At 48.7% G+C, this 18,675-nt stretch overlaps 1 protein-coding gene across 1 annotated transcript in view; it reads left to right on the top strand.

Moving 5' to 3' along the window:
* Positions 1 to 783: 783 nt before the first annotated feature.
* Positions 784 to 18,675, top strand: part of LOC109376747 (glutamate receptor ionotropic, delta-1-like) — a gene marked incomplete at its 3' end in the record, with an annotated part of 264,904 nt that continues 247,012 nt past the window's right edge. Inside the window, exons 1-2 of the mRNA XM_019632845.1 lie at positions 784 to 790; positions 1,157 to 1,362. Of these exons, the coding sequence (XP_019488390.1) occupies positions 784 to 790; positions 1,157 to 1,362 (213 nt within the window). The remainder of the gene's footprint in view (positions 791 to 1,156; positions 1,363 to 18,675) is intronic.

Here is an 18,675-nt window from a genome sequence, read left to right as displayed (position 1 = left end):
GAAAAAGTGCTGATGGGTTGAGACTTTGGGTTGCAAATGATAGAAATCCAGCTCAACTTGGCTTGGTAAGAAAGGGTATTCTTTGGCTCATGGAACTGAAAAATCCAGGAGAAACAGGCTTCAGACATAGATGGAGCCAGAGGCTTAAATAACATCATCAGCACTGGGTCTCATGCTGGGACCTGCTTGCCTCATGGTTGGCTCCATTCTTGGCAGGTCTCCCTTTGGGGAAGCCAGATGGCTTATAGAGGGCTGCTGCTGAGAGAAGATTTGGGCTCTGGTTAAAAAAAAAAAAGCACCCCCAGCCCTCACAACACTAGGTTTACACTAACATGCAGTAGAGTGGGCCTCTAGGTTCCTTCTGGACAGCCGTCCTCTGGTAATTTATTCCAGCTTGCCCTGCTCCTCTCCTGCACTGGGGTTGCATCCTGCCCTCCTGGCAGCTATGACGGGAAGAGCAGGCCTGTCTCCCAGGCGCTGCACCAGAGTGCTGGGATGGCACCCAGCGCATCGTCTCGGACCATCTGCTCACTCCTGAACTAGTCAGGATGGGACATTCTGGTTGGACATGGGGTGAGAGTTCACCCTGGCTGGAAAGAGAGTGGAGGAAGAGTGTTTCATCCTCCTCCTCCAGGAAAATTAGGTCCTGGGAACAAGACAGGGTCCCAAGACTCAGGGCTGGGGTGTGAGAATATAGGCTGTTCAGTGACAGGACAGGGCCCAGGGCTGGGCCTGCTTCAGTCAGGGCAGCTGGTAGCCACTGAGGGTCAAGGATCCTCGGCCATGGCGAGTAGAGGAAGGTGGGGGACCCAGGGACCAGGCCAGGGACCACCAGCACGTGTAGCTGTGAGAAAAGAACTGCCAGAACTTTCACTGCCATCGGATGAAAACAAGAGGGAGAGAAAGGAAGCTCATCATGAAGCTGCTTTCTGGCCACAGGACCTGTTGGATGGCAGAAAGCGCTCCCCATAGTGGGAGACACACTGGGGCTGGGTGCTGGGGAGGGCTTCCAACCTCCATTCAGTGATCACCAAGATAGACTTGAGCCCTCGCTTCCTGTGGTGGCCTGTAATGGGTGGGGAGTGTTGGAGTTCGACCCTCCATGGGCCTTTTCTGCTCTAAGACGGTTCTCTCCTCCTCTTCTCCCACTGCTCAGATATCCGTGGGCTCCAAAGCTTTCTGGACCAGGCCTCGCGGCTGGGTCTTGACGTCTCTTTACAAAAGGTGGACAAGAACATCAGCCACGTGTTTACTAGCCTCTTCACCACCATGAAGACAGAGGAGTTGAACCGCTACCGGGACACGCTGCGCCGTGCCATTCTGCTGCTCAGCCCGCAGGGGGCGCACTCTTTCATCAACGAGGTAGGTGGTGGGGCCTGTGGCCACAGGACTGGCTACCCAGAATTCTACACGGGTGGCTCAGGTGGGCTGCAGGCACAGCCCGCTCGTCGTGCGTGGCCAAAACGGATGTGGGGACCCCTGGGGGACACCGAGCACAACTTGGCTCCTGACTGTTACCCAGAGGTGAGCTGAGACCTGCCCAGATGCTGAGAGGCTGGGGGCCCCTAGAGGGAAGCTTGTGTACAAGTCACTGCCAGAGATTTCTGAGGCAAAACTCAGGCTGGTTTTTTTTTTTTTTCCTTTTAATTTTCTTCTGTTTGTTGACAGCTTTAAGCCTCTAGGGATAAAATAAATTTCCAGCTCTCTGCAGAGGTGGGCAGCTCTGCCTGGGGATTTGTTAGCACCTGGGGGAGGTGTCAGTTGCATATCGCCAAATGATACATGGTGCACCGGCTTGGTGTTTTGGTGCATGGGCTAATCAGTGATTTTTTTTTTGAACACCTGTATTAGGGATTAGGATCTTCTGATGAAGACAGGGCCCCCCTGTTTAAGAAATAATTCATTAGTTTTAGAACAGGCAACTGGAAATACTCTGTGAGCTGGCGGATTGGTGCCAGGCCTGGTGGTCTAATGGCAGAGGTGACAAGTTGGAGTTGGCAGGTTTCTCTCTGGCCTGGGTTGGTTGCAGGGGGTAGGGGGCATGCTGGGGGTGTGGTGTGTCTGGAAGCAGGGACAGACTGAAGGGGGCACAGGGTGGCCGAATGCTCCCTGCGGTTTCCCCTCCAATCCCTCACCTGGTTGGCCCACTCTGATTGAAAGTAAAACAAAGTGAAAGGCAGAATTATACTAATTCCATAAGCAAACAAAGTAATAAGCTTGCTTATTCTGCTTTCCCCTCTAATTAATTATTACTCAAAATGCTGCCTCATGCATCAGGAGCCAGTAAGAAGCCCAGCGCTGGAGAACTTCAAATTCTGAGTGCTTAATTTGGTGCAATTGGCTGGCAGCCCTGATGCTCTCGCCTAAGCAGACTCTGGATACACTCGTGGTCAGCCAGGCTGTGATGTCCTGTTGGTACTCGGCGTTCTCACAGGAACATGTTTCCCTGTAGGAAAGGATTCAGGCCAGTCATGGGCAGCCCTGGAGTATCAGCTCTAGTATGTCCAGGCTTTCCAGAATGTGCCCAGAAGTGTCTGCGTACAGGAAGGCTTTTCTCCTTGTTCCACTCCCTGGCCGGAATCAGCTGCAGTGATGGTGTCTGCTAATTCTGATGCCAGCCTCCTCCCTCTCTTTCCTCACCAATCCCGTGCCTCCTCTTTTTGCTTCCTGTCCTCCTTGCCCCTGATCTGCCGTTAAGCCTAGAAGTGGAAAGAATATTGGTTTGTGAATTACACAGATTTGGGGTCAAGTCCCGCACTTATTATTATGTGGCCTTGGGTAATTTGCTTCACCTTCATAACCTCAGTTCCTTCATCCATCAAGTAGGAATGAAGGAGATGACAGATACGATAAAGCATTTGGCACGTAGCTTCTCAAGAAGCATCCGTTCTCTTTTCACTGCACACATTCATCAAATCCCTTCCTGAGAATTCAGCCCTTCCCCTGTTTCTAGGCCCTACAAGGATTTAGCACAGAACCAAGAATGGCCTAAGTGGTTAATTATGCAAACTCCTGCAGTGTTGGATATGCTCAGCTTGGCTTTGGCCGGTTGCCCTCTCCTTCCCCGTGTTTGCAAAACCTTTGCTTTACTGGATGCTGCAGAGCTGGGGATGCCCCTGAAGTGGCCTCTCGGGCAAGAGTGACAAGCCTCTGGGAGTAGTGGCCGGTGACTGTGGAGAAGGATGGCACCTGAGCTTCATTGCCTCCAGCGCCAACCAGTCAGAGTCTTGGTCTCTGGTCCTGTGTGCCAGCCTTTGGGAATGGGGGGGTGCCATAATTTCTGGGGTGCCTACCACAGGCCTCTAGAGAATGTGTGCATCCTCTAATCCTCCTGCTTTACAAATGAGGCAATTGAAGCTGAAAGAGTTAAAGGACTTGATTAAGATCACACAAGTAGCAACCAGGGGGTTGGACAGGATTCACGTCCTGGTTGGACCCACTCCAGAGCCTTCTCTGCCACGTTGCAGGGATGCCACAGAAAGTACATGGTATTGCAGTGACTGTCGTGGGTAAAACATGGCCATGCTGGCTTTATGGAGGAAGGTATGGTTCCAGGGTCTGGCGGAGGTTTTTAGAGGGCTTATACTAAAAGAATTTTGGTGCATCTATTGTGCATGGTAGGGGCAGGAATCTGCACCATGGAGGTGAACATGACCTGTATGACCTGTATGGCTGGCTAGACCAGCAGGTCCCCTAAAGAGACCTGGAGATGTCGTCCCCGCAAGAAACCTTTGTTTACAACCTGGAGGCATTGCTTGGGCTTTTTGAGCAGACTGACCCAGCCTTCTTATGTTGTGATTAGGATAGACGATATTCACAAGGGCGACCCACTGCTAGGATGTGTCCTGAATTCTATGAAGCTGAAAACACTGTTACGGGGCAGTGACTGCCTCACCACCCCACTGCTATTGATGCCATGTTGCTGTTGTGCCTGATCAGGGATGGCAGGGATGCCTGTAGGAAAGACGGGTTATGTGGCCCTCCCAGCCGTAGCTGCTCCTCTTCCTCACTCAGAAGGACAGGCTGGTGGGAGTAAAGGAGGAGGACAGCTTTGCTTGAATCTTTTACATTTTGCTACATGGACTTGTCGGGAAGGTTGGCACTTACACTGTCATTAGTGACAAATTCTGCATGACACAGAATCGGCTGCCTGGGACCCTCCAGGCTGTCCATGTGCTGCATTGGGAACTGCTGTTTCTCCCAGCATCCAGAGCACATCCATTCACTGTGGGGGGCTGGGCCTGGGGGGCCTGTGCACCGCCAGCTTCTCTGTGATCCCATTTTATGGGGCACTTCCAGGGGTGACAGGACCCTTGTCTCCTGGCCTCAGACCTGGAGCCCACCATGGGGCTGCTCTTGGGGGCTGCTGAGGGCACAGGCCATGGAGGGAGCAGGAAGGCTGCTCTGCTCTGGGCTCAGTGCTGGAACTCTCTGAGTGAGGGCAGGGGCTGCTTAACAGTCACCCACTAACTGGGAAATGAGCTGGAATCTTTCTATCCTCAGCTGGGCCTAGGTTTTTCTCTGAACTGCTGGCTGCTAAATGGGGCTTCTGTGGGCAGTGACAACCACCCCTGATGCTACCCTCATGTAGCCTGTTGGCCCGAACCACCAGCCAGGGGAGGTGGGAATGTGGGTGTCCTCTCCTCACTCCAGGGCTGTGGAAGTCCTGAAGTGACAAAGGTGAGAGCTGCTGGGAGGGCCTGAGGGCAGAGGCTGTGCTCCTAGGCTCCTGCCTGTGGCTGCTGGGACCTTCTCCCTTCTGCTCATGGGTTCTTTCTTGTGTTTCTCTAGCATTTAATGAGCCCAAGTGCTGTGCCAAGCTCTGTGCTGGACACTCAGGCTATTGTCCCTGCTCTCATGGTGCTTGCAGCTTGGTGGGGAGCACAAAGGTGTAAACAGACCCTTTTTGCCTATAAAAGCAGAGGTATGGACCAGGTCCTGTGAGAGCACCGAGGATGGAGAGATGCCCTCTGGATAGGGAGACATGGGGGTGGCCAGAGGGTCAGTGATGCTTCCTGGAGTAGGTGACACTGAGGCTGTGTCTACAGGAACGGACTTTCATTAACTCCATCGCTAAGGTGGGCCTGGGGAGAGAGGGGTCAGAGAGCCCTATTGTATCCAGGGACTCATGTGTCATGTGGTTGCAGCAGTGGGCAAGCGGGGTAGAGAGTGGCTGGAGCTGAGGCTGGGATGTGAGCAGGAAGGGGGTCCCTAGTCCAGAGCAGGGAATATGAACTTCAGGACTGGTTTGTTCTTGGGGTCCTTTTCAGGGTCTTTGAGGTTGATGGCCTATAGAGTACTCCATAACCATAGCCCTCGGGCTGTTGGCAGGTATGTATGTCTTACTGTTCTTCTCCAGGTTAGGTTTGATGGGGAGCTCTCCAGTTCATAGTCAGTTTTGGCCTTGGACTTCATCTCATCTTCCTGGTGGAGTTTCTATCCATCTATGCATCATTTATCCATCCGTCCGCCAACCCATCCATCCATCTGTCCATCCATCCATCCATTTCCTCAACCACCCAATCATTCATCTATCCAGTATGAATTGGGTGATGACAGCAAATTGGAAACCTTATCCAGTGCTGGCTGGGAGCACAAAGGTTCCCCACGCACCATGGCTGTAGTCCTTCTGGGCGCTCTTCTGGGCCCACCGAAAAGGCATGCCTAAGGGCTGTCATCCCCTGAGGCCTCCTCTGGGCATGTGTGGGGACTCTGTCCTTTCAGCTCTCATTTGTCATTTCTGTGCCCTTGTCTCTAGCTGTACTTAGGCCTCCCTCTTTCCTTTTATATCCTCTTTATTTCCTCCTCTCTTCTCCCTCCTGTCTCTTTTGTTTCACTGGAAAGAGTATAAAAAGTAAACTATTTTAAGCCATTTTAAGCGATAGTTGCAGCAGGTGGCACCTTTGCAGTTAGATATCAGTGATCTCTTTCTGCAGTGAGAAGGGTGGAGAGAGAATATGAGGGGAAACAGCCTATTGGTAGGACAGCTTCCCATTGCTCTGGGAACGGGGGTCACCTTTTGCCTAGACTGGGAAAAATAGGTAAATGTGAAGGAACAGAGGTGGGAAGGGCCACTCCCAGCATCCGTCCTCACCTCCACCCAGACTGGCTTCCCAGGCAAGGACTGTGGCTGGAGGCCATTTCACCCTTTCTAGAAGTACAGCCTGGGTTAACTGCAGGCTTCCATCATTGCTTCTCAGAGTATGCTGCAATGAGTAACTTTGAATATAAAGACTGTGCTTTTTAATACATCCATAGCAAAGGTGAATTAAGTCATCAATCACAGTGTCCTGTTGTCCCCCCGCGATATATGTAAATATTTGTCACTCCATCATGGTAAATCTTTGGCAGATGATTTTATCACTCAGAACTAGGATAATTCTGTGCTATTTAAGTATCATTTATTAGAATATTTTAAGTTACTTACTCATTATAGAAGGTTACTTTTTAAATGTGGCCCCACACTTGCATGAGTTCTGTCCTACTGTTTATGGATTTTAAAGCCTTAGTACTTTGGCAAAAGTGTTACATGTCAGAGAAATTCATGTTTTTCCCCTTAGAAATTCTTAGAGCTGAGATCACGAGGAAGAGATGTTCTCTAGCATTTGTTCTGGCAGGGTTGGAGCTCAGTGATGCTCAAAGTGGGGAAGGGAGCAGGGAGCTGTCCCGCCAGGGGCTGTGACCGACTCCACGCGGTCACTGTCGCCTTTCTTCTCTGAACTCACACTCCTCTCCTCCTTCCAAACCTCATGCATTCTGGGGAAGGCATGGTGGGCTCCCTCCCTGGGCACCACCCAGCTCTGGTCTTGGTCTCTGTGCATCCTGCCCCTCCCCCCAACCTCCCAGCACGCTCCCATCCTGGGGGCCTGCCACACCCTCAGCACACCACCATTGCCACCCCCGTCCCAGGGCCCACACGGCACCCACCGCCTGAACTCTGACCATCTGTTTGCACCATGGGACCTGGGAGTGTGTGAGCGAAGAGCTGGGACATGTTCATCTTTGTTAATTGCCTTTTCAGGTCCTGTGGACAATGGTTGGCAAGTGGATGGAGCCCAGGAGCTCCGACCTCTGCCCTGTGCAAACGTTCTCTAGAAGCTTGATTGCCCAGTGGGCAGACTAAACACATTCTAAACACTCTGGCCAAGCAGGGGCACCCAATTGTTCTGAGCGAATTTAATGTTTGATGTTTTGACATTTCAAAGGAGCATCCAAGCCCTCAGCAAGAGAAAATGCCGAATGTTGCAGGACCTTCTGGTGTTTGTTTTGGGTGATTACTGTTTCAATTTTGAGTTACATCTTGAATCATGCCACCCCAATCTTGAGCTCAGGGACAAGGAAGGCCTTACTCAGCTGCTTGGGAGGCCTGTCAGCTCCTTCCCGGGGGTTCAAGAGAGGGATTGTGAACCTGAAGCGTGGGCCGTGGGCCGGGAGACACCTGGGGTTCTTTCCTTTCTTTCTGGGTCCTTAAATAGCCAGCAAAGTGTCAGTTCATTCCTGCAGGAGTCTTTGTGGCTTATTAACAGGCAGCCCCTTTGGTGGGGAGGCAGCAGGCATGAGAAAGAGTTGTTTAAAAAAGGGAAGCAGCCTGCAGCACACACATGACTCAATTACCCTTTCTGCTCCAGGATCTCCCAGGGCGTTCAGCTTGGGGGGGCCTCCCAGAGGTGGTGAGTCAGCCCTTTGTTGATTGAAGGGCTGGGTGGGGAACCAGCAGGGACACGCAGAACTTCCCCAGCACCATAAGAAGCCAGAGGAGGGCCTGAGGTGAGGCAAGGTCATCCAAGCAGGCACAGATGCAACTAGGAGAAACTGTCTGTGCCATGCAGCCCGCATCTGGTGCCATCCCCTGCATGCTCCCAAAGGCAGTCCTTGCCTTGTGCCAGTGGGAACTGGGCCTTGGTCACCTGTCACCTGTGCCTGAGCTGCCAGTCAGCTTGGAGAAGGGAAACCTCTATATCAGTTAGCTGGTGCTGTGTAACAAAACACCATGAATCTCAGAGTCATGAAATAATAAGCATTTGTTGTTACTTATGAGTCCCCTGGTCAGCAGACCTAGGTCAGACTTGACTGATCTTGTCTGGGCTTGCTCATGCCTCTGTGGTCAGCTGGTTACTCAGCCAGGGCTGGCTGGTTAGGATGGTGGTTGGTTGGCTGTAAGTTAGGGTGATGGGGTGACTGAGCTGTGGGTCTCTCAGCCTCAGGCACACTAGCCCACACTTGTACATATGGTGGCAGCAAAGTTCCAGGACAGCAAATGCAAGTGCTCAGGGCCACTTGAGGCCTGGCATCTTTTGGCCAAAGCAAGCTGTGAAGTCAGCCCAGATTGAAGGGGCAGGGGAGGGAAACTTCTGGGAAACGCCTCTTGGGGGACCTGCAAAATTACATTGTGAAGGGAGTAGATACAATAAAAGGTGGTGAGTTGGCATCATTTTGTAATCTGTCTGCCACAGCCCATGTGCAGATGGGCTTCCTGGAAAGAGGCAGATGGCATGCAGGTCTGTGGGTGACCTCTTTTCTCTTAGTTTCAACTTTGCTCAGCTTTGGGGTGAGGATGGTGAGGAGGAGGATTTGGAACAGAGGGAGAGATAGAACAGGCCTTTATTTATCAAGCTCCATTATTTAGACCTACTAACTCACCTAATCTTCCCAGCAATGCTGGAAGGGAAGGGCTCTTCAGATCACTGGAGCCTGGGGGATTTAGGGAATTGCTTCTGCTCCCCTCAGATAAAGTGACAGAGCCGGGGCGTGAATTCAGAGCTCCTTGACTCAGAGCCCAGCTTTCCCCCACTATATGCCACTGGGAGGAGGAAGCTCATTGCCCTTGCAGATGGAGAGGAAGCCCATTTCCTCCTAGAGCATGATGAAGGATGGACTCGGTGAACATCAGCACTGAGGAGCAGGTGGGACGGTGGACTGGACCCTTCTTAGGATTTATCTGGGGAGGGTGGGACACTCTCCCCCGCCATGGTCCTCTGTCCACCACCACACCTGCAGAGAGAGTGAGGGGATGAGGAGGCTGTCAGTGCCTCTCTCCTTGGCAACGGGAAGAGCAGCTTCCATGGGACCCTTGGGTCACCAGTGAATCTGAAGGCATTTTACTTAACCCTTTCATGGTGTGGTTAATGGGCCAGGTAAGGGCAGAGTTCCAGCTTGTGTCCTACTTCCTCATCATGTGGCTCTCTCAACTTTGCTTCCCCATCTGTACAGGTGAGTTCATGATATTTGACTCACAAGGTTACTCTAAGAATTAAGCAAAGGGAGCATTCTGGGGTGCAGGTCTCCCCTCTCCTCCCTCACAGTGTCCAACACAGGGCTGACTTTCAGAAGGTGCCCAGTAACTGTTGTGTGAATGGAGAGATGGATGAGTCCTAGAAAATGTAAAGATATGGGCACTGAGGGCATTGAGAACAACAAAAAATCTTTTGTGACCTTGGACAAGGTCAACATTCCAAATTTTGGAATGTACAAGTGGTTGACATCAGGGATTCTCATGGTGACTGCTGCTGGGTTGATTGATCAAAGGAGAGAAGTTGGCATGGTTCATGGACTATTAATAGGCATGTCTAATACTCATTCCTCAGCTGTTTGCTCTGCAGGAGTGGTGTGGCGCCTTCCTCCCCACAGTGCGTTTCCTGTGCATCTTTGGTATCTGTGTCCATGAGTGATGTCAGGGAGAAAGCAAGGGACAGGGATTGTGGTCCACAATTGGAGTCATGGAAACTGGGGAGAAAGGGGCTGCTGTGGGAGACCAGTGTGAAGATGAGAGAGAAAAGAACAGATGGAAGTAGAACACTGAAGGAAATGTTTACTAGGAGAAACATGCATGCATCTTTCAGCCCCACCCACAAAGCCTTGGTACTCTGGTAGGGGCGAGGGCAGGTGTTGGGTATCTTCCATCCAGGAGAGGCAGAACTAGAGCATTTAATTTCAGTAATAAGAGACAGGACAGAAGACCCACGCGTGCCCTCCTTCTCTCTGTTCTCCTTCCCACACCCCACCTAGTCCCTCTTCTCAGAGTAAAGCTGAGGCTTTCAGATACTCAACTGGGGACATGATGGTGCTTCTTCATGGGTTAGAGCTTCTGACAGCACAGTGGAAGGGACATTGACTTTGAACAAATTGACACAGTCAGATCCCAGCTCCCTCTTGGTGTCATCTTTTTGAGCCCATATACTGGTCTGTAAACTGGGATAATAGTACCTTCCCTGTGTCTGTAGGTGGTGTTTGACTGAGATGTAGAGCTAACGTGGGCTGGTGGGGTCAAGGGTGGAAATGTCAGTCCCTCAGAGGAGCACTGCTGTGCCCAGTCTGGCAGAAGGACGGCTCCTCACTCGGTCCATGTCAGGAAATATAGCTACTGGAGCCAAGTGAGGAAACCCAGATGTAGGGTGCACCCAGGTGGTGGGGGATGGAGCTAGCAAAAAAATGACAAAGTGCTCATGGAACTCAGCGAGCCCAGCTGGGACAGAGGACTAGATTCTCAGCCCAGTACTTGGCTGGAGTGAACATAGGATTCCATGGGGACAGGGGAGGAGAGGACATCTCAGTGCCCTGTCCAGCCACTGAGGCTGGCTGGGCACACGCAGGTCCTGCCTAGGAGCAGGGCAGGAGTGCTCAGGGCATCTCCCGCCTGGGCTTTCACTGGCCAATAGGAATAGGCACAGCCACTAGTTGTTTCTTAGGACTGTTGGTTGCTGGGCTGATAGAAGAAGGGAGAGCCCCTGATGCTTTCTGGCTTCAGAATTACTCTTCAAATAAGAAGGACTCCTTCAGTAGCTGAATGGATAAGAAAACAAGACTCATGCTTATGCTGTCTACATGACACAGACCTCAATCTGAAACACACACATAGACTGAAAGTAAAGGGATAGAAAAATATATTTTATGCAAATGGAAATGAGATAAAAGCCGAAGTAGCAATACATATATAAGACAAAATAGACTTTAAAATGAAGACTATAATAAGAGATAAAGAAAGACATTACATAATGATAAAAGGATTGATCCAACAAGAGGACATAACCCTAGTAAACATAGGAACATAGGAACCCAACATAGGAACACCTAAATATGTAAAGCAAATATTGATGGACATAAAGGGAGACATCAACATAATACACTAATAGTAGGGGACTTTAACACCCCATTGACATCAATGCATAAATCATATGGACAGAAAATAAACAAGGAAACAGCGGCCTTAAATGACACACTAGACCAGATGAACTTAATTGATATTTTTAGAGTTTTTCACCCCAAAGCAGAACAACATGCATTCTTTTCAAGTGCACACGGAACGTTTTTCAAGATAGACCACATGCTAGGCCATGAAAAAAGTCTTCATAAATTTAAAAAGATTGAAATCATATCAAGCATCTTCTTTGACCACAGTGGTATGAAACTAGAAATCAATAACAAGAAAAAAACCTGAAAAACACACAAGCATATGGAGGCTAAATAACATGCTACTAAACATTGAATGGGTTCAACAATGACGTCAAGAAAAAAATCAAAAGATACCTCGAGACAAACGAAAAGGAAAACACAACGACCCCAAATCTATGGTACACAGTGAAAGCAGTCCTAAGAGTGAAATTCATAGCAATGCAGGCTTACCTAAAGAAACAAGAAAAATCTCGAATAAACAGTCTAACTTTACACCTAAGGGAACTGGAAAAAGAACAGCAAACAAAGCCTAAAGTGAGTGCAAGGAAGGAAATAATAAAAAACAGAGTGGAAATAAACAAAATAGAGGCTAAAAAACAATATAAAAGATCAATGAAGCCAAGAGCTGGTTTTTTGAAAAGATAAACAAAGTTGACAAATCTTTAACCAGGCTCATGAAGAAAAAGGGAGAGAGAACTGAAAGAAGACAAGAAATGAAAGGGGAGAAGTGACAATGGACACCACAGAAATACCAAAAATTTTAAGAAAATACTGCAAGCAACTGTATGCCAACAAATTGGAAAATCTGTAAGAAATGGATAAATTCCTGGAAGCATACAATTTTCCAAGGCTGAATGAAGAAGAAACAGAAAATCTAAACCAACCGATTACTACTAATGAAATTGAATCAGTAATTAACGAGCTCCCAACAAACAAAGTCTTGGACCAGATGGCTTCACAGGTAAATTTTACCAAACATTCAAAAAAGAATTAACACCTATTCTTCTTAAACTATTAAAAAAAAATCCAGAAGGAGGGAAGGCTCCCAAGCTCATTTTATGAGGCCACCATTATCCTGATTCTAAAATCAGACAAGGATATTACACAAAAAGAAAACTATAGGCTGAAATCCCCAATGAACATAGATGCAAAAATCCTCAACAAAATATTAGCAAACTGAATTTAGCAATACATTAAAAAGATTATACACCATGATCAAGTTCGATTCATTCCTGGTATGCAAGGTTGGTTCAATATCAGCAAATCAATGTGATACACTACATAAACAAAATGAAAAATAAAAAGCATATGATTATGTCAATAGATGTAGGAAAAGCATTTGACAAAATCCTGCATACATTTTAATAGAAACTCTCAGCAAAGTGGGAATAGAGGGAACATAGCCCAACATAATAAAGGCCATATATGACAAATCCATAGCTAATAATTAAGTTCACGAACTTGTTGCAACGATGTTGCTAACCTTTTTTTATATCAGAGGGATTATTCATTATGAATTTGTGCCAACTGGACAAACAGTTAACCAAGTTTACTATTTGGAAGTGCTGAAAAGGCTGTGTGAAAAAGTTAGACGAACTGAACTTTAACAATTCATGGCTCTTGTATAACGACAATGCACCAACTCACATGGCACTGACTGTGAGGGAGTTTTTAGTCAGCAAACAAATAACCGTATTGCAACACCCTCCCTACTCACCTGACCTGGCCCCCAATGACTTCTTTCTTTATTCGAAGATAAAGGAAATATTGAAAGGAAGACATTTTGATGATATTCAGGACATCAAGGGTAATATGATGACAGCCCTGATGGCCATCCTAGAAAAAAAGTTCCTAAATTGCTTTGAACGTTGGACTAGGCTCTGGGATTGGTGCATAGCTTTCCAAGGGGGTTGCTTCAAAGGTGACTGTAGTGATATTCAGCACTGAGGTATGTAGCCCTTTTTCTAGGATGAGTTCACGAACTTAATTGTCTGACCTTGTATACAATGGAGTATTACTCTGCCATAAAAGGAATGAAATCTTACCATTTGCAACAAAATAGATGGACCCAGAGGATATTATGCTAAGTGCAATGAGTCTGACCGAAAAAGACAAATACCATATGATGTCATTTATTTGTGGGATCTAAAGAACAGAATAAATGAACAAATAAAACAGAAATAAATTCATAGATACAGAGAACAAACTGATAGTTGCTAGATGGGAGGGGGGTTGAGGGATGGGTGAGAAAAGTGAAAGGATTAGGAAGTACAAATTGGTAGTTACATAATAGTCACAGTGACGTGAAATACAGTATGGGGAATATAGTGAATAATACTGTATAAACTGTGTATAGTGTCAGATGAGTTCTAGACTAATCGGAGAGATCACTTCATAAATTACATAAATGCATAACCACTACTCTGTACAACTGAATCTAATATAAAATAATATTGAATGTCAAGTATAACTAAAAATATATATTCATGGGATGTAAAGTACAGCATAGGGGATATAGTCAGTGGTATTGTAATAGTTATGTACAGTGTGAGGTGGGTAGTAGACTTGTTGGGGTTATCACTTGGTGAGAGGTGTAAATGCATAAACACTCTGTTGTTTGATACATACACCTGAAACTAATTAAAAAATAAAAGGACTCCTTCAGGTGGCCAGCCACCACCAAGATGGAATGGGCTCCTGGCCCTGGACCCCATGCACTGGGTGCTTTAGGGGAGAAGAAATGGAGCCTGTCTCTAAAGAGCTTCCAGCTTAAATGGAGAGAAAATTCACACTCAGGAAGAACTGGGTGCCCTTTTGTGAACACCCATTTAGAGAGAGCTCATGCCTAACAGAATGGGAAAGGGGGCTGCATAGCTGCTGTTCTCTCACTGCTCTGCGGTAGTCAAATGGATCTATCCAACCCTGGCAGCAGCATGAACCACTCTTGGATAACTGTAACTCTCTGTAACTTGGGGCTTTTGAAGACAGCCAACGTATTAGATAAGAATAGCTAAAGCCACCTTTTGGAATTCCAGCCAGGTATAATATAAGCCACAAATCTGAATGCCCACAACATCCAGGCAGGAATATTGAAGTTTAGAGCAGGTGGATTGTAAGAAGAACTGAGCCTATAGCAACCGTGGGCACCTGAGGGCACATCCTTCCCTAAAGGGGATTGCTGGGTTTGGCTGGTGTGGCCACTGCTTCCTGTGTCTTTAGAGGAGTCAGAAATCTGGACTTGACTGTGACATCTCTTAAGTTTAAAATGTTTGCAATGAAATACAAAATTTTTAAGCTCTGTGTTGGCCACCTCTGCCTGTGGCAAGGCTGATAAGGTTTCAGACTGCTGAGTGACAATGTCTGATTTACTGCTCATATACCATCAACTTAAGCATATTAAATATGGGAAGGGTGTGAAGTGAGCTGTGTTCTCCTTTCCCAGGTCTTTTTCACTAAGAATCGGCAATCAGATTTTGTGTAGTGCTCATAAGAGTTCCTGTTTCTGTCCTGGATCCTCCAAGTACCACCCCCATTTTCTGTGCATTCTGTATTCCTGACCCTGCCGACCTGCCTTAGGATCAGTCTTTAAAAAAAAAATTTTTTTTTAAACCAGAACATTGTGTGACTAATTGTTGAAATCCTTAAGAGAAACTGGATGCTGCAACAGCAGCCCTCTTGGTTTTAGGTGTTGTTCCTTCATGGAATCCATGCCTGAATCTGCGGTATACAACCTTTAGGGGCCTCATTCGACCAGTCCTGGTGTTATTTTATCTTTTAGCCTTGGCACTCCAGTTATGTTATACTTTCTCTCCTGCTTGGCAGGGTAGCCGCACTTGCCACAGGTAGACTTCCTAAGGTGGAGGTCTTAGAGCCACAGCAGAGGCGTAATGTGTGCGTCTTACTGTGACGCTTTCTGAATGATGACGTTCTCCTCATATTACACTTCTGTGGCCTAAGACCCAAGAGGCCTTAGGATCCTTCTTTGTATTTGAAGGAAGTTGTTGGTCATATTATCTGTCACTGTTCAAAGTGCACATTAAATGCCATCCTATCTTGTGGAGGTCACCTCTTTGAATAGAGGGTCATAGTTTTTGTGCCCCTAACAGTCTCCATGGTACTGTGGCTAATTACTTATCCAAGTGCTGGCAGCTTTCTGTCTATGGGTCTTGTAGCTTTCCAGGGTCCTGGAGAGCTCGTGAGTATGATACAGGGAACTGGGCAATTTCCTAAAATCCCCATGATGCAGTTGGTGACTCACTGAGCACCTACTCTGTACAGCTCTTTCTGAGTACTGGGGAAGCAACTGAGAGGTGAGGGTGGTCCCTTCCTGCAAATGAGATATGGTTTAGAGAAACATGACAAGTGAGCGCACAGCCCAAGGTAGTAAGTGCCCAAACCCAGCCCAGACCAGGCCCGCCTGGGCTGCTGCGCCCTATATGACTGACTTGTAGGCCACTACTATGCCTCTGCAATGTCTCAGTTTGCTTGTCTTCAAATGGATCGAATGTTAATCTGAGGAACTAATATGGACCAGGTCCTGTTCTAGGCACTGGGGATGCAGAGGGACTGAGACAGACAAGGTCCCTGACTTCAAGGATCTGACATTCTAGTGGAGGCAGGGGGCAGACACTAAGCAAATAAATGAATAATCCCATGAGGAAAAATAAAGCAAGGTATGAAGAGAGTGATTTGGTGGGTGCCATTTTAGATGCGGTGGTCAGGGATGGTACTGCTAAGGAGGGGGCATTTGCGGAGAGACCAGGAGCATGTGAGGGAGCCTGTCAAGCAGAGCAATTCCAGCAGATGGAATAGCATGTGCAAAGGTCCTGAGGTTGGAATGAACTCAGCACGCTGGAGGGTCAGTGAGGAGGAGGGTGTGCCTGGTGCAGGGTGAGCAAGGGGAAGAGTGGTGGGAGGTGATTGTGGGGCCCAGGGCGAGAGCACGGAAGACTGTGCTGTCCACTGAAGGACTTTTGACTTGGTTTCAGTCTAGTGGGTAGTCACTGGAGGCTTGTGAACAGATCGGAGCCATAATCTGGAAAGGGATCAGGCTGAAGGTGTCACCTGCCATTCTTTGACTCTGGGAAGTAGCTCAGGGAAGTAGAAATTCCAAGGGGATGGTAATTCATAGTTGTCAGGCCACAGGGAGCCCATGCATATGGAGCTGAGTAGGGCTATGCTGAGGGAGGTGCTCCCTCTGCACCCTCTGCTTGCTGGGGCCACATGCAGGGCACAGAGCCTCCCCCTGGGGGGTAGCCTCATTCTGGGGTCCTCTAAAGGGCCCTTGGTGTGGGAAATCACACGCCCCTACTCCGTGTCTCACCAAGCGAGTTTGCAGAGGTGAGCCTCCTGGCAGCCACCCATGGAGGCTTCCTGAGAGCAGCAAGTAATCAGCCTAAAGAGCTTTGCATTTTATTAATGTGTGTGCAAATGGGCCTGCCTTGCTGCTCTGAGGACTCTCCTTCTGGAAGGACCAAGAGGACACGCCCTTTGCAGTGCCATCTTTCCTTTCCTTCACCAGGAACTCAGGGAAGCAGCAGCCAAAAGCCCAACCACAACCAGCTCGCCTCAATCACACACAGAGTGAGAGTCAGGCAGGCCTGCTGCTGAGCCCAGGGCAGCCCCCCCCCACCTTCTGTTGGTTTGTACTTGTGCCAGTAGGTGGACAGATTTGGGCTGTGTTGTATGTTTGTGTACATGTGTTTTTGTGTGACTGGGGGCTGGCAGAGTTGGCTCATGTGTCCTGCCTTTGCCTACTTCCACACTGGCACTTTATAACCTGTGAACCTGTGTGATGTCCTGCAGCCCCACATAAAGTGCCTCCAAGCATGGTGGGAGATAGTGATGCCGGACGCCCCCTCTACCCTACCCTACTCTCCACTCTCAGCATCACCTGTAGGTTCCAGGCCGTGGCTTTGTGGTCGCAGCTGTGACCTCTGCTCCTGGAGTTTGAGTTGCAACTTTACCTTTAGGACAGGGTGGACTTGGGTAATGCCCCCTTCTGCTGCGACTCAGTGGATTTCAGTCCTTATTCCTGCCACTCATTCCAGAACTCCAGGGACTTGCAGTGTTAGGGAGGGGGAGTAGGCAGGCCTGGCATTGTGCATGGCCACGGTCATTACATTACATGATTCATAACCTAAGTAGTGTGCCTGGTGCCTCCCCAGAGCTGGGTGCCTTTTTGAGCCTTTCCTATAAAGCCTGCCCCCCTTGGCTTGGCTGCTACCAGCCCATTTCTGGACTCTGACTTGACCACTGCCTTCACCATCTGCTCAGACCCCGTGGGGTGGCTCATAGAACTGATCCTGTCAGGGGCTGCAGTTATAGTGTAGGCATAAAGGGAAATCTCAGAAGCAAATAAAAGATTGTGTGTAGGGGGCACACCTTTTTCTGTGTGATGGAGAACACTATTTGTGAATTTAATTCAGTGGCCAGTTAAAGAAAACATGCCTTTTTCTTTCTGTGATGGCAGTGTCCTTTCAAATCTGACTAGTTCTGGATTCCAGAAGAAGGGAAGTTGTGTCATAAGCTAGCCAGGCACCCCGCTGGGCTCCAGAGCCAGGGAGAGGCTGACTGGGGAGAATTCCAGCCCAGGGCTGTGCATTGCCTTCCAGTTGTCTGGTGTCTCTCTGCCTGTGAGGAGGGAGCCATGCCCGGCATGGCCGCCTGCCCCTGGAAACACAAACAAACCCATCCCTGGCCCATTAATAGCACTAAGTGAATGTGCAGGGAACTGTCCTGCTTCTCCAACAAGGTGAGCCAGAGGGGCCGTAGCATGTGGCATGTGGGATCTGTCCTCAGCAGAAAGAACCAGGGCTTGGGAGTGAAACAGCGGGGCTCACTCTCTGAACCTGGGTTCACTGTTAAATAGGGAAGCTAATCCCTGCCCACCCGAAGGCTGAGGTGACATTTAAATGAGACGGTGTGGGGGGTGCCCAGCATGGCCTGGCCTGGAGTAGGTGATAGTAAACGACTGTGCCCTGCTCCTTCCTGTGGCACAGGATTCCTCAGGTCTGGCACTCTGTTCAGGGTCAGGCATTGTCACCACTCCCGGTTTCCAGGTGCAGAGGCTGAGGCACTGAAGAGTTGTATTTGGGGGCCCAGGGTCTCCAGAGGAATATTTTTAGAACTCAGGGTGAGGATCATGGGGTGGGCTTGAGGGGAGAGGAGCCAGAGCGGGTAAGAGTGTGTATGGCCTTGGAGTCTGTGCGCTTGAGGTTGGAATCCCAGCGTGGCCCTTATGGCTGGTGGCCGTGGGCACGTTACAAAGCTGCCCCAAATCTTTGTTTTCTTATCTCTAAGGTGGTGATGATGATGATGATAATGGTGATGATGGGAATGACGATGATGGTGATTTTTTTTTTAATTGGGGGAGGGGAACAGACAAGTTGCTGTCCTTTTGTTCTTCAGTCTAGTTGTGGAGGATGTTGCTTCACTGGCCCATGTTGGTATTATCATTGCGCTCTTCCCAGGTGAGGCAGATCGGTTGCCGGCCTCTGGACGGCC

Source organism: Hipposideros armiger, unplaced genomic scaffold (assembly GCF_001890085.2).
Source record: "Hipposideros armiger isolate ML-2016 unplaced genomic scaffold, ASM189008v1 scaffold_1187, whole genome shotgun sequence".
Classification (NCBI taxonomy): Eukaryota; Metazoa; Chordata; class Mammalia; order Chiroptera; family Hipposideridae; genus Hipposideros; species Hipposideros armiger.
This window is presented reverse-complemented; position numbering and strand designations above follow the sequence as displayed.